The following is a 16,124-nucleotide window of genomic DNA, read 5'->3' as shown; positions in this document are numbered from 1 at the left end:
ACGCACTGTTCACCCTGAGCCGCGGCTTTATCTTAACGGCGAACCTCTTGCTGTGGTGGAGACACATCGGTTACTGTTTGTGGTTTTTGATGCCCGGTTGACTTGGTTCCCACATATTCGGCAGCTTAAACAGATGTGTTGGCGGCATCTTAATGCTCTGCGATGCTTGAGCCACGCCAGCTGGGGTGCCAACCAAGCCACCCTCTTACGGCTCTACCAGGCGTTAATCCAGTCCCATCTGGATTATGGGAGCCTGGCTTATGGTTCAGCATCCCCACCTGCGTTGCGGGTGCTGGACCCAATCCTTCACAGCAGGATCCGACTTGCCACTGGTGCTTTCCGGACCAGTCCTGATCCGCTCCTGCTCAGGTGAGTCCTTTGTTATCTGTAGCGACTCCCTGAGCAGTTTTCGAGCTATCGACCAGTGTTTCCCTCGCTCTCGTCTGGTGCTAGCCATCCAGGAGTCCCTCCATACTCTTGCCCATTGCGGCCGCTCTGTGGTCTTTATGTGGACCCCAGGCCATGTTGGGATACCAGGCAATGAACATGTAGACCGCCTGGCCAAACAGGCCACCAGTAAACCATCTCTGGACGTTGGCCTCCCGGAGACTGATTTGCGAGCATTCTTACGCCGCAAAGTTTTCGCACTTTGGGACGCTGAACAGCGCGATCTGACCACACCCAATAAACTCCGTGCTATCAAGGAGTCGACGACTGTGTGGCGGTCATCCATGCGAGCCACTCGCAGGGACTCAGTTGTCCTTTGTCGGCTCTGCATTGGCCACACCTGGCTGACGCACAGATATTTACTGCGCAGTGAGGACCCGCCTCTATGTTGCTGGGGGGTGGCTTTGACGGTGGTCCACATTTTGTTGGCCTGTCCCCTTTTAGCTGTGCTCAGGCATACATTTGCACTGCCTGATACGCTCCCTGCCCTTTTAACTAATGACACTGCCATGACAGGCTTAGTTTTGCATTTTATTCGGGCAGGGGGCTTTTATCACTTAATCTAAGTGTTTGTCTTTTTTGTGTTGAGTCTGGCCTTTGGCCTACGATTTTTGGCTGAGTTTTTAGTGTGTTTCTCGGTGGTTGGCTTTTCCTTTTTTTGTCTCTATGGTCGGCCATCCACTGTCACACTCTGTGTGATTTTAATTTCTTTTGTCTGGCCTCTGTCTAAGTCTTTCTTGTCCTGTGTCGTCTGTCGTCTTTTCCATTGTTTGTTTTTATTCTGTGTGGGTGTTTGAAATTTTGGAACAAGGGACCGATGACTGTAGCAGTCTGGTCCCTTTAATCCCCCAAACCAACCAACCAACCAACCAACCAGTCAACCATTTACTCCTTCCATTCCTTCAATGCTGACCTCTGCTAGTCACCCAAGCACATTAGCTCATGGAAGAGAGAAGCTCCTCTCTCTTGGGGTTCCTGGAGCACCATCTGTGGGGCCGTAAACCCCCTGCCCCTGGGCGGAGAAGCAGCCTCCGCCTCTTGCATATACTGGTGACAGGGCTTTGTTGTGGAAAGTCTCTGTCTGACCAGCAATTAGACATGAGCCAGTGGCTGAAGAAGCTATGGGCTGTGGGGCCCAGGGCTGCCCACACCTATTTAGTTCCTATCCCACAGCAGATAAGACCTCACAAAAGCCCTGTCAAAACTGGTTAAAGAGGAAAAAAAAAAAAACCTCAAGAGAAGGCCAAGCTTCTGACGCTAGAGATACCAGGTCCATCCATGCCATTGTGCTCTGAACCCATGTTCCTTAATGTTGTTCCACCTCAGTAGTGACACACAGTGATTGTCAGGTGGGACATGTCCTTGTGGCTCTTTCATGCCTATCGAGGACACCCTTAATTTTATAATTCAGTGAAAGTACAATGAATATTACTGTAACCTGCCAGAACTACTACTACTAATTGTCTCTTTTTCTACAATATGTGTTGATCTCCGAAAAATGTATTTCACTGATAAGCATTCTCCAACATTTCGAGGTTGCTGTGGATTCTATCAGAACCATACTGCCCCTGAGATCCGGAGGAGTCTGTGCGTTGGAACACAAATGTTAGTGAATGGATTCCCTCCTGCACTTGCGCTGTTGTTGCTTCGACTACAGCAGTCAGTGTTTGTAACTTATAATTTTCGCCACTCAGGGCTCTTACTTAACAAGATATGGCCATCTTAATCACATTTAGATGTTAGGTCATCTGATTTTGAATAGAATCAGGACATGGAGCATATTGTGCGACTAGTCAAAAGCCTGAAGCAGTTACCAGTCAGTGAAAGGTTCATTATATCATTCAGGTTATTGGGGAAGGGGGGAAGTAAAAGATAAAGGAATGTCTTAAACTTGTCTTATCTGCTTGTAAGATAGCCAGGTAAGAAGAGGGAAAGTAAGCCTGTTTATCCCAGGTGTGGGCCAAGCTTCGTAGTGTACTTGGGTGCCAAAAATCAACTGTTTTGGGTCTCCTCCTTCCTGATGGTACTATTTCTACTGATGTGTCAGTTCTTGGTGAACACTTTGTGACAGTACCTGGCTACCCCAAGAGCAGATAAGACAAGTTGAAGACATGCCTCTGTCTATTAAGCCCCCTTCGGGTCTGGGGGTTCGAATAGGCCCAAGGTATTCCTACCTGTCTTAAGAGACGACTAAAAGCAGTCTCTCATATTTCGGCCTTTGTGTGACCATCCCCTGTAGGGTTTGACCTCCATTTTTCCAGATTCTACAGAAGTGCGGTCCGTATGGGGAAGCCCCCCTGCGGGTCCGGGGGTTAGAATAGACCCGAGGTATTCCTGCTCATCATAAGAGGCGACTAAAAGGTGTCTCACACGTTTCAACCTTTGTATGATGGTCCCCTGTAGGGTTTGACCTCCATATTTCAAAATTTTTGCGGAGAGCGAGCCAATTGGGGAAGGGTGCCTTACATGGTGCATCGTGTCCATCATGCATTGAGATCTTTAGCCCACTTTCTTGTCATCACATTGCAGTCCCGCTCATTCTCCATCTCTTGGGCAAGGATACATTCCTGGGTGCATTTCCAACAATGCACTATGCAGTGACGCTTTCTGTGCTGCTGATGACCATGGACTTCTTTGCAGCTGAAAACCAGCACAGTAGCCAGTCCGTTGTGGTGGGGCTGCCATGTACCCTGTTGATTGTAGCCCTCCTAACAACACAGGGATCGCTGTGGTGATGCCTGCACTGTTAACTCCCCATGATGCCAAGGAGTAGATGCCCGTCACCCTGGGGCATTAGCACTCCCAGCAATGGCCATCGTGCCAGGTGGCCCTTGCTGAGGCTGGGTGGCGCCTGTGGGGAGGGCCCTTGGTTGGAGTGGGTGGCATCAGGGCGGATGACACGCAGTGAAGCGTGGTACATCTTCTCTTGCTGGTGGCCAACCACCAGCAGTCTCTAACCATTCTAGGGCTCAATTCATTGTGCAGAAGTATGACCCCAAATCGTTCCCCTCCCTGGCCACACCATGGGAGGAACACCAGGCTAAGGATGGCAGTGAAGCTTATTCGCCCTGGTACCTTGTCTGTTCGAGAGTTGATGGGGAATCCTTCATGTTATGAAGCTTCAGTTTTTTGTTGAGCATTTAGAGGACAAGTTTGTGGAGGTGGGCGGCTTGTCCAAAATGCGCTCTGGGTCAGTCTTGATCAAAACAGCATCCTCTGCCCAGTCACAGGCACTACTCACCTGCGACAAACTGGGGGACGTTTGTTTCCAGCGCGCCCCATAACAGCATGAATATGGTCCTGGGTCTCATATTCCACAGGGATATTCTTTGCAGACTGATGATGAGTTGCACTCCAATTTAGAACAACGAGGTGTTCACTTCGTCCGGCGCGTCCATTGGGGTCTGAGGGATAATCAGGTTGCCACCGGTGCCTTCATCTTGGCCTTAGAGGGTGACATATTACCCGTAAAGGTCAAGGTGATGGTCTACTGCTGTGATGTCAAACCGTATATCCCTCCCCCTATGCAGTGTTTTAAATGCTGGAAGTTTGGCCATATGTCTTCCTGGTGTACTTCCAGTGTCACGTGTTGAGATTGTGGACGTCCATCGCATGTGCCATGCCTCCTATCTGTGATAACTGCGGAGAGCATCATTCCCCTTGCTTGCAGGATTGCAGGATCTTACAGAAAGAAAGAAAAATTATGGAGTACAAGACCCTGAACCGACTGATCTACATTGAGGCTAAGAGAAAATTTGAATGACTCCATCCTGTGCGAATGACTTCCTCTTATGCCACAACTACGACAACAGTGGTAGCCCCCCCCCCCCCCCCCATCAGTTCAGCGAATTCCAGTCGACTCTCAGAGCTGTAAGACTACATCTTCCCCCTTGACTGTAGGGGGGGGCTCTACCTTCCCTCTTGCTCCTGCACCACCTACTTCGGGAGCAACACCCCCACCCCCCTCCCCAAACCATCAGGAACGTCCATCACCACTTCTAAACCGGAGAAGCGTACAATTTCTTTGGCTTCTCTCGCTAGGAAGGGGTCCCTTGGGTCACTCCCTTCCCAGGTTCTTACCAGTGGCACAGCTGACACCTGCCAGTGGCTGAAGCAACCACAGGTAGCTGGTCGTAGGGCTTCACGGTCATCCTCAGTCCCCGAGACTGAATCAGTGAAGCCCTCCCAGTGGGACAAACCTAAGGGGCAGTGAGAGAAACCAAAAAAGCAAAAGACCCCACCAAGAGCCAAGGCACTGCAGTGGCACCCACACCTCCTCTACCTACAAGCTCTGCATCTGAGGATGAGGTGGAGATTCTGGCATCTGCTGAGGACCTAGATCTCATCAGACCCTCAGACACAATGGATATTGACTGCTCAGCACTAAGTCAGTGGCAGCAGGTGACCGTGAGGCATAAACTGCCTCATTGAATGTTCCATACCTTCCCAGTCTCGCAATGATGTCATCATCCAGTGGAATTGCGGTGGTTTTTTCCATTTCCTGGCCGAGCTACAGCAACTGTTAAGCTTTACACTTGCTTTCTGCATTGCCCTATAGGCGACCTAGTTCCCAGCAATGCGGACCCCTGCACACTGTGGCTATAAGGGATATTACAGGAACCATTGCGACTATAATAGAGTGTCAGGCGGAGTTTGCCTTTATGTCTTAAACTCAGTCTGTAGTGAACCTGTGTCTCTTCAAACTCCTCTTGAAGCTCTAGCTGTCAGAATAAGGATGATGCAGGAAATAACTGTCTTCAATGTATATCTTCCTCCAGATCATGCAGTACCCCTGCATGTATTAGCTGCCCTGATTGATCCACTCCCTAAACTTTTCCTCCTCTTGGGAGATTTTAATGCCCATAACCCCTTGTGGGGTGGCACCGTGCTTACTGGCGGAGGCAGAGATGTCGAAACTTTACCATCTCAGTTCGACCTCTGCCTCTTAAATACTGGGGCCGCCGCACATTTCAGTGTGGCTCTAGGTAGTTACTCGACCATTCATTTATCCATTTGCAGCCTAGGACTTCTCCCATCTATCCACTGGAGACCACTTCCCCATCCTCCTGTCACTTCCCCAGCGTCAGGCCCATGGATGCCTGCCCAGATGGGCTGTAAACAAGGCAGGCTGGGAAACTTTCACCTCTGCAGTCACCATTGACTCCCCCCCCCCTCCCCCCTCCCCACGGTAACATCAGTGTGTTTGTTGAGTGGGTGACTACAACGATCATTACTGCAGCAGAAAATGTGATCGGGTGCCCCCGGCAAAAGACAGTCCCTTGGTGGTCTCCGGAAGTCACTGTGGCAATTAAGGAGTGTCGGCGGGGTCTACGGCAGCACAAGAGGTACCCTTTCCTGGAGCACCTCATAGCCTTTAAATGGATCCGTGCCCGTTTACACCAGCTTATAAAATGACAAAAGCAGGAATGTTGGGAGATATATGTGTCGAACATTGGGTGCCATTTGTCACCTTCCCAAGTCTGGGCAAAGATCAAATGAGTTTTTGGATACCAGACCCCAACTGGTGTTCCCATTGTTCACATAAATGGCGTGTTATGTACCGATGCAATAGCTGAGCACTGTGCTCGAGCCTCTGCATCGGAGAACTACCTCCCAGCCTTTCGCACCCTCAAATGGCGGATGGAAAGGAAATACCTCTGGTTTGCTACATGCCACAGTGAACCCTATAATGCTCCGTTTACAGAGTGGAAGCTCTTCAGTGCCCTTGCACATTGCCTCAACTCAGCTCCTGGGCCTGATTGGATCAATGGTCAGGTGATTAAACATCTCTCATCTGATTACAAGCAACATCTCCTTGTAATCTTCAATTGGATCTGGTGTGATGGCATCCTTCCATCGCATTGTTAGGAGAGCACCGTCATTCCGGTGCCTAAACCTGGTAAAAACCTGCTTGATGTGGATAGCTATCGGCCCATCAGCCATCAGCCTCATCAATGTTCTTTGCAAGCTGCTCAAGTATGGTGTGTTGGCAGTTGGGTTGGGTCCTGGAGTCACGTGGCCTACTGGCTCCATGTCAGGTTGGCTTTCACCAGGGTCGCTCTACCACTGATAATCTTGTGTCCCTTGATCTGCCATCCAAACAGCCTTTTCCAGCCACCGACACCTGGTTGCTGTCTTTTTTGATTTACGTAAGGCTTATGACACCACCTTGCCATGTTATACGAGTGGGGTCTCCAAGGCCTGCTTCCAATTTTCCTCCAAAATCTTCTGACGCTCCGTTCTTTCTGTGTCCAAGTAGGTGCCTCCGATAGTTCCGCCTATATCCAGGAGAATGGGGTCCCACAGGACTCTGTATTGAGTGTGTCTTTATTTTTAGTGGCCATTAAGGTTCTAGCAGCAGCTGTAGGGCCATCTGTTTCACCCTCTCTGTATGCAGATGACTTCTGCATTTTGTACTGCTCCACCAGTACTGGTGTTGCTGAGTGTCCCCTACAGGGAGCCACCCACAAGGTGCTGTCATGGGCTCTAGCCTATGGCTTCCAGTTTTGAGCTGTGAAGGCGTGTGTCGTGCATTTCTGCCGGCGTCGTACCGTTCATCTGGAACCAAGACTTTACCTTACTGGCGATCCATTCACTGTCGTGGAGACGTATTGATTCTTAGGTATGGTTTTTGATGCTCGTTTGACTTGGCTTCCTCACGTTCGTCAGCTTAAACAGAAATGTTGGCAGCATTTCAATGCCCTCCGCTGCCAGAGCAACACCACCTTGGGTGCAGATCACTCCACGCTGCTGCAGCTCTACAAGCCCTGTTCAATCCTGCCTTGACTATGGGAGTGTGATTTATGGTTTGGCGGCACCCTCAGTGTTGCCTTTGCTCGACCTATTGCACCACTGCAGAGTTAGACTAGCGACAGGAGCTTTTAGGACGAGTCCGGTGACCTGCGTACTGGTACATTGAAGATCAGATGCCCACAACTGCTAGCCAGTTACGTTGCACACATTCATAGCTCTCCTGAACATCCTAATTACCGTCTTCTTTTCCCAACCACGGCGGTTGACCTCCCGCGTAGGCGGCCCAAGTCAGGTCTAACGATCGCGGTTCGCGTGTGATCGCTTCCGTCTGAACTGGAGTCCCTTCCTATACCACCTCTCCTTGAGGTCGATTCATGTACACCTTCATGGTGTAGCCCTAGGCTGAAACTTTGCGTGGACTTTCACATGGCCTTAAGGACTCTGTTAACCCTGTGGCTCTCCTCTCTCACTTCCACTTGATTCTCGACGTGTTCCAGGGCTCTGAAATGGTTTACACCGACAGCTCGATGACTGACGGTCACATTGTCTTTGCCTATGCTCAAGGCGGCCATGTTGAACAGCATTCCGTACCCGGTGGCTGCAGTGTATTCACTGCAGAGCTGGTGGCCATATCTCATGCACTTCAGTATATCCGTTCATGACCTGGGGAGTCCTTTCTTTCATGTAGTGACTCCTTGAGCAGTCGTCTGGACCCCTGGTCATGTCGGAATCCCAGGAAATGAACTTACTGACAGCCTGACCAAACAGGATACACAGAAACCGCTTCTGGAGATTGGTCTCCCCGCAACTGACCTGCATTCATTATTACGCTGCAGGCTTTTTCAGCTTTGGGAGAGGAAATGGCAAAATCTCAGAATGCACAACAAATTGCGAGCCATTAAGGGGACCAGGAATGTGTGGAAGTCCTCGATGAGAGCCTCTTGTAGGGACTCCGTGGTTCTCTGCTGGCTCCACATTGGTCATGCCTGGGTGACCTACGGCTACCTCATGCGCTGTGAAGACCCGCCTCAGTGTTGGTGCAGCGCCCAGTTGACAGTGGCCCATATTCTTCTGCCCTGTCCATCTTTGGCTGCCCTGCTGCTTCATCTCCGGTTGCTGGACTCGTTATCACTGATTTTAGCAGACAACGTCTCTTCAGCTGATTTGGTTTTATGTTTTATCCGTGAGGGTGGGTTTTATCATTCGATCTGAGTTTTAGCCCATGTCATTTGTCCCTCTGTGTCCTCCACCCTAGTGCTTTTAGGGTGGAGATTTTAATGTGTTGCAGAGTGACTGGCTTCTCCTTTTTATTTTCATGGTCTGCCAGCCACTGTAATCTGCTTTCTTGTTTTACTATCTTCTAACTGTTTCTTGCGTCTCTCTGTTGTTTTCTTGTCCTCTTTCGTCCCTTTCCTTCTTTCTTGTGGTTTTTCCTTTCTTGCCATTCTGTGTTATAGGTATCATATGTTTGATTCTCACTCTTGAGGCTTTGTTTTAATCAGAACAAGGGACTGATGATCACACAGTTTGGTCTCTTTCCCCCCCTCCCTCTTTTAATCCAACCAACCAACCAACCCCCTTAACCTTGAACAATATAACAAACCTTTCACTGACTGGTGTCTGCTTCTGGCTTTTTACTAGTCACACAATATGCTCCAGGTCATGATTAAGATTGAAAATCAGATGATCCAACATATAAATGTGACTCATTTTCTCAATCACTGCCGGGACCTCTGCCAAGCCCCCCTCAGATTGTGCACTCCATGTGTTCCTGCACAGTCCTCTTTGGTTCGTACCCAGACCATGAATTAAGGCTGTACCACTGATCTTTTCAAAGACATAAGGCTTTCGCCGCACTGCCCCTCCCTCCCCCCTCGCACCCACCCCCTGCCCCCACCATGACTTTTCCTGTGTCAGTTCCTTGGGACCTACAGGATGCTCCTTCCGTTTACACTAATGGTTCTAAAATGTGGATGGGGTGGTACATCTCCCGCTGACCAGGACTATCAGTTGTTGCTGGGATAGCCATTAAAAGGGCCTTGTGTTTTGTTAAACAGACCCCCCCCCCCCCCCCACCCCCCCCCCCCCCCCCCCCCCCCCCCCCCCCCCCCCGGACAGTGTTTTAATATTTAGTGGTTCAGTGAGCAGTATCCAGGCTAACCCTGTGATATCTCCTATTCATGATCTGCTCTCTGATATTAGTTGTACTACCTGCTCAGTTGTCTTACACTGGGTCCCAAGTTGTGTGTATATCCCAGGGAATGAACTGCCTGACTGTTTGGCTAGAGAAGCGATTACTCACCGAACATTCGCTTTCACCATCCCAGATGCACATTTATGAATGCATATAAGATCTCTTCATACTTGAAGATGGAACACCACCTGGTGGGCTACTGCCCCCTCTAATAACCTCCACACTGCCAAGATGATGATGGCTGCATGCCACTCCTTCTCCTGTTGCTCCCAAAAGGAATCCACCCTCCTTTGTTACCTCTGCACTCGTCTTACTATATTAACCCACAGTTTTAGGCTCTGGTCACACAAGTGTTTTCCTTCATGCACATTTGTGCCAGAATTCACATAGACATGATAGACCACTGTTTGTTGGATGGAGCTGACCACACAAAGCGTTTTCACATGCTGTGTGCCCACAGACTGTTGGCTGCATGCAGCATGAATGAAACCATTTTGTTTCAGATAGCACTGGAAACACGTGTGAAGTGTGTCGCATTTTTATGATCTGGCTGTAAACTGAGCGGGCGAGCAGCCCCAGGTGAGCAGCCCCAGATGAAATGGTGTTCCCTGGGAAAAGTGGTGTACAGGAAGACTAAGACTGTATCACGTGTTTAGCAGTGAAGTTACTTCAAGAATACGTTACTCTTTATCAATAACATCCTGGTTTAAATGAACCTTCCATTTTGTAAATGACTATGTATTCTCTCTTCATGAATACCAAGGACATTGCAGTTGTATGTCAACACTGTATAACATTAGGTAAAGCAGTATTAGAAATTATATTTATCAGTCTGTAATAGCTTAACTGAACAATCTGTCCACAATAAGAATTCTGAATGCATGTTTAGTTTTCAATACTGTTATCATGAGCACTGTGTGTGCAATATAAGTATAACTCAAACTGTGACAGGCTTCCCTTGCCACAGATGAGCCCTTGGGGAGCCCTTGTGTGCCCTCTGACCTGCATACCAACCCAACCCATAGACTTTCAAAATTAAAACTTTGGAGGCAACTACTTTGAGTCAGTATCTCACTTTGCACACAAAAAACACTTCTTGGTGTTACAAGGATGTAATAACTTCACTAAATGACTGCTCAGTGGAAGGGAAAGAGGTCTTGAATTGGAACTGCTGTATGGAGTTACAAGAGAACTGGATTTTGCCGTTGTAGTAAGGGCGTTAACATAACCCTTGTCCTCAAAGGCAACAAATTTAATCCACAGTGAATCTCTGCTTGTTTGGCATGAGGAACATAATTGGAATCTTATAAATTAGTGCACTGTAGCAAATATGTGGGACATCTTGGACCAACATGCCAAATAGGATGGTATCCACCCTCTTTAGGTGACCTGTGTTAGTTGTTGTGGCAGAAGTGGTTAGACATTGATGTCTGCTATAATCCGAGTATTGCCGTATCATTTATTATATTGAATACTATTACTGTCATTGCTCATGGATGTGCTACACAGAATTAAGATGAAGATAAGTGTGTGTAATTAAATGATGTAGAAGAAAGGAGGTTAGGTATATGTAATATCTTGACATAAACTGATAAAGTTTGATTTATTATGCAATTAAAATGTGAAGTTATAAGTAAGTACCAGCAGTGATTAAGAAAAGATTATAGGCTTAAGCATTGTTTCCTTGATGTTCTTGACTGTTGAATTTTATCCTTTGTACTAATAAAACTTTGTTTCTTCAGGCTTTCATAAGATGAGAGTTCTTCAGTTTACCATTAACTATGCCATAATAGTCTTTGTTTCTCACTCTTTCTTCTTTGTGTCTGAAGGAGCTAACCCTTCAATATTTAGCACATATTCTATTTCCTTCAGAGACAGGATTAAGCAGTTTTAAGAAATATTGAATGGCATATTGTGAGAACCAGCACATCTGATGTATAGTGCTGAGACACTCTGCCATTACCATCAACAGTAACACTACAGACAGTTTCAGCGTGTGTCAATAGATCACTGAAATGAACTCCAGCTTTTAACAGCTAATATTTTGTGATTGGATATATAACTTTTTATGAATGTGGTAGGTTGTTTATTATAAGTAATTGTTGGTCTGATTATATCAATAATCTGAACATGCCAGTTTTGACAGCTCTACAAACATTTATAATGTAACTTCTTTCCACAGTGCTTCTCACAGTTCATCCCATTGTTTGCTCCTTTTTGTTTTTTCCTCAAATGACTCAAAAGACAGTTACAGTAAGGTACTGAGTACTAACTGAAACTCTCTTTATATGCCTTCATGTGCCACCAGATAGTGATAAAATGCTGCAGTTTCAAGTATGAGATTGACTTTTTTGAAAACAGGGACAGATAACAAGGGCTAAAAAGTAATGAAGTACACAACACAGCCTTGTTGTTGTTTTTGTGGTCTTCAGTCCAGAGACTGGTTTGATGCAGCTCTCCATGCTACTCTATCCTGTGCAAGCTTCTTCATCTCGCAGTACCTACTGCAACCAACATCCTTCTGAATCTGTTTAGTGTATTCATCTCTTGGTCTCCCGTTACGAGTTTTACCCTCCACGTTGCCCTAGGTAATCCCTTTATGCCTCAGAATATGTCCTACCAAGCGATTCTTCTTTCTAGTCAAGTTGTGCCACAAACTCCTCTTCTCCCAAATTCTGTTCAATACCTCCTCATTAGTTATGTGTTCTACCCATCTAATCTTCAGCATTCTTCTGTAGCACCACATTTCGAAAGCTTCTATTCTCTTCTTGTCCAAACTATTTATCGTCCATGTTTCACTTCCATGCATGGCTACACTCCATACAAATACTTTCAGAAACTACTTCCTGACATTTAAATCTGTACTTGATGTTAACAAATTTCTCTTCTTCCGAAACGCTTTCCTTACCATTGCCAGTCTACATTTTATATCCTATCTACTTCGATCATCATCAGTTATTTTGCTCCCCAAATAGCAAATTTCATCTACTACTGTAAGTGGTCATTTCCTAATCCATTTCCCTCAGCATCACCTGATTTAATTCGACTACATTCCATTATCCTCATTTTGCTTTTGTTGATGTTCATCTTATATTCTCTTTTCAAGACACTGTCCATTCCGTTCAGATGCTCTTCCATGTCCTTTGCTGTCTCTGACAGAATTACAATGTCATCAGTGAACCTCAAAGTTTTTATTTCTTCTCCATGGATTTTAATTTCTACACCGAATTTTTCTTTTGTTTCCTTTACTGCTTGCTCAATATACAGATTGAATAACATCAGGTATAGGCTACAACCCTGTCTCACTCCCTTCCCAGCCACTGCTTCCATTTCATGTCCCTCAACTCTTATAACTGCCATCTGGTTTCTGTACAAATTGTAAATAGCCTTTCGCTCCCTGTATTTTACCCCTGCCACCTTCAGAATTTGAAAGAGAGTATTCCAGGCAACATTGTCAAAAGCTTTCTCTAAGTCTACAAATGCTAGAAACGTGGGTTTGCCTTTGCTTAATCTATTTTCTAAGATAAGTCGTAGGATCAGTATTGCCTCACGTGTTCCAATATTTCTACGGAATCCAAACTGAAGATCCCCGAGGTCGGCTTCTACCAGTTTTTCCATTTGTCTGTAAAGAATTCATGTTAGTATTTTGCAGCTGTGGCCTATTAAACTGATAGTTCAGTAATTTTCACATCTGTCAACACCTGCTTTCTTTGGGATTGGAATTATTATATTCTTCTTGAAGGCTGAGGGTATTTAGCCTGTCTCATACATCTTGCTCACAAGATGGTAGAGTTTTGTTAGGCCTTGCTCTCCCAAGGCTATCAGTAGTTCTAATGGAATGTTGTCTACTCCTGGGGCCTTGTTTCGACTTAGGTCTTTCAGTGCTCTGTCAAACTCTTCACGCAGTATCATATCTCCCATTTCATCTTCATCTACATCCTCTTCCTTTTCCATAATATTGTCCTCAAGAACCTCGCCCTTGTATAGACCATCTATATACTTCTTCCACCTTTCTGCTTTCCCTTCTTTGCTTAGAACTGAGTTTCCATCTGAGCTCTTGATATTCATGCAAGTGGTTCTCTTTTCTCCAAAGGTCTCTTTAATTGTCCTGTAGGCAGTATCTATCTTTTACCCCTAGTGATATACGCCTGTACATCCTTACATAGGATTTCTACTAGCCCTCGCCTTTTTACCTACTTGATCCTCTGCTGCTTTCACTATTTCATCTCTCAAAGCTACCCATTCTTCTTCTATTGTATTTGTTTCCCCCATTCTTGTCAATCGTTCCCTAATGCTCTCCCTGAAACTCTCTACAACGTCTGGTTCTTTCAATTTACTCAGGTCCCATCTCCTTAAATTGCCACCTTTTTGCAGTTTCTTCAGTTTTAATCTACAGTTCATAACCAATAGATTGTGGTCAGATTCCACATCTACCCCTGGAAATGTCTTACAATTTAAAAACTGGTTCCTAAATCTCTGTCTTATCATTATATAATCTATCTAACACCTTCCAGTATCTCCAGGCTTCTTCCATGTATACAACCTTCTTTCATGATTCTTGAACCAAGTGTTAGCTATGATTAAGTTATGCTCTGTGCAAAATTCTACCAAGCGGCTTCCTCTTTCATTCCTTACCCTCATTCCATATTCATCTACTACGTTTCCATCTCTTCCTTTTTCTACTATCGAATTCCAGTCACCTGTGACTATTAAATTTTTGCCTCCCTTCACTATCTGAATAATTTCTTTTATCTCATCATACATTTCATCAATTTTTTCGTAATCTGCAGAGCTAGTTGGCATATAAACTTGTACTACAGTGGTAGGCGTGGGTTTCGTATCTCTTGGCCACAATAATGTGTTCACTATGCTGTTTGTAGTAGCTTATCCGCATTCCTATTTTTTTTATTCATTATTAAACCAACTCCTGCATTACCCCTATTTGATTTTGCATTTATAACCCTGTATTCACTTGACCAAAAGTCTTGTTCCTCCTGACATCAAACTTCACTAATTCCCACTATATCTAACTTTAACCTATCCATTTCCTTTTTTAAATTTTCTGACCTTCCTGCCCAATTAAGGGAGCTGACATTCCACACTCTGATCCATAGAACGCCAGTTTTCTTTCTCCTGATAACAACGTCCTCTTGAGTAGTCCCCTCCCGGAGATCTGAATGTGGGACTATTTTACCTCCGGAATATTTTACCTGAGTAGATGCCATCATCATTTAACCATACAGTAAAGCTGCATGCCCTCGGGAAAAATTACGGCTGTAGTTTCCCCTTGCTTTCAGCCGTTTGCAGTACCAGCACAGCAAGGCCGTTTTGGTTAGTGTTACAAGGCCAGATCAGTCAATCATGCAACTACTGAAAAGACTGCTGCCCCTCTTCAGGAACCACATGTTTGTCTGGCCTCTCAACAGATACCCCTCCGTTGTGGTTGCCCCTACGGTACAGCTATCTGTATCGCCGAGGCACGCAAGCCTCCCCACCAGTGGCAAGGTCTACGGTCCATGGGGGGGAAGCAGGAACACAGTCTTAGATAAAGATATTAATGCAATGGTATTTTCTTGAGAATGAACCCATAGGTACATTAATGTGGATCAAAACTACTGCTTTATTTTTGTGTGTTAACTTGCTGCAATATCAGAAACTTCTTAAAACTTTGCAGTGATGCAGTGCTTTGACCACCGCATGTGATTGAAGGAAGTGCTTCTGTCACATCTTCAAATATTTGAAAACTCACTTAGAACTAAGCTGATGCAGCCGCGCTCTTTTATTTTCTTGGGTAATAAGAAATTGGAATCTGAGGCAGATTTAATGACCCAATCTCTGATTTTGTCCTGAAGATCAATGCACATCAAACAAGAGATTTATGTTCATTTAAGAGAGGCTATAGAAGCAGATAACAGTGTGTGTGTGTGCGCGCCGGGGGGGGGGGGGGGGGGGGGGGTGTAGGTACTGTAATTTAATGCAAATTTCCATCAAGAATTCCAACAGCATTTTATTTGAGTTTCTTTGCTGTAGTGGACAGTATCAACAAAGTGCTGGAACATATTGTTTCATTTGAACAATCACTTAAGTAAGCAATCAGGTTTCTGTCCATGTTTAGGGCCACCAGTGTCTGTATGAACCCCCCTATATCTGCATTGTAGTGATTATATCACATGGACCCAGTGGAAATGATGGTGCCATTAATGGTTAGATCATAATCTTACAAGGATCATCACAAACTCTCCCCTCTTCATTTGACTGCTGGAGTTTTCTTTCATATCTCTTTTTCCAAAAGACCATTGTGTCAGCATACATGGGTGTATGTATTTATACAAAAAAATTTTTGTGTAGATCTTAGGTCATACATTCCTTACTCACATTGCCACCTGGAATGTGTCCTCATATATCCCATTCTTTCCTGCATTCATTGACAATCAGTTGGTCTTTTCATACCCTGTGATAACCCGTGCCTCTTGGCACTCACAAATGAAATTTTTATACTGTTTCTTGCTTGTGGGTATTATTTGTTAAAAACACAAATGTTTCTGCTACACTGAAATTTTTATTTTTTAAATAAACTTGTACTGCTTTATTTCAGATGGCATCTCTATTAACGAGGAGCAATCAGCGTCCAAGTAATGCACCGGGACAGACAAATGTGATTTAAATTGTTCCTCGTATATGGAAACTGAAGACTTAAATATCAAATGTATTCCAAATTTTTTCTGTGTTA

At 45.5% G+C, this 16,124-nt stretch overlaps 1 protein-coding gene across 3 annotated transcripts in view; it reads left to right on the top strand.

Annotated features, from left to right (window-relative positions):
* LOC124605729 (uncharacterized Golgi apparatus membrane protein-like protein CG5021) overlaps window positions 1-16,124 on the top strand; it is a 71,583-nt gene extending 55,459 nt beyond the window's left edge. For all 3 annotated transcript variants that reach the window (XM_047137607.1, XM_047137606.1, XM_047137605.1), the window contains one exon: window positions 15,990-16,124. In XM_047137607.1, the coding sequence (XP_046993563.1) occupies window positions 15,990-16,058 (69 nt within the window). In that variant the 3' untranslated portion in view covers window positions 16,059-16,124. The remainder of the gene's footprint in view (window positions 1-15,989) is intronic.

The sequence above is a fragment of the Schistocerca americana genome, chromosome 3 (genome assembly GCF_021461395.2).
Source record: "Schistocerca americana isolate TAMUIC-IGC-003095 chromosome 3, iqSchAmer2.1, whole genome shotgun sequence".
NCBI lineage: Eukaryota > Metazoa > Arthropoda > Insecta > Orthoptera > Acrididae > Schistocerca > Schistocerca americana.
This window is presented reverse-complemented; position numbering and strand designations above follow the sequence as displayed.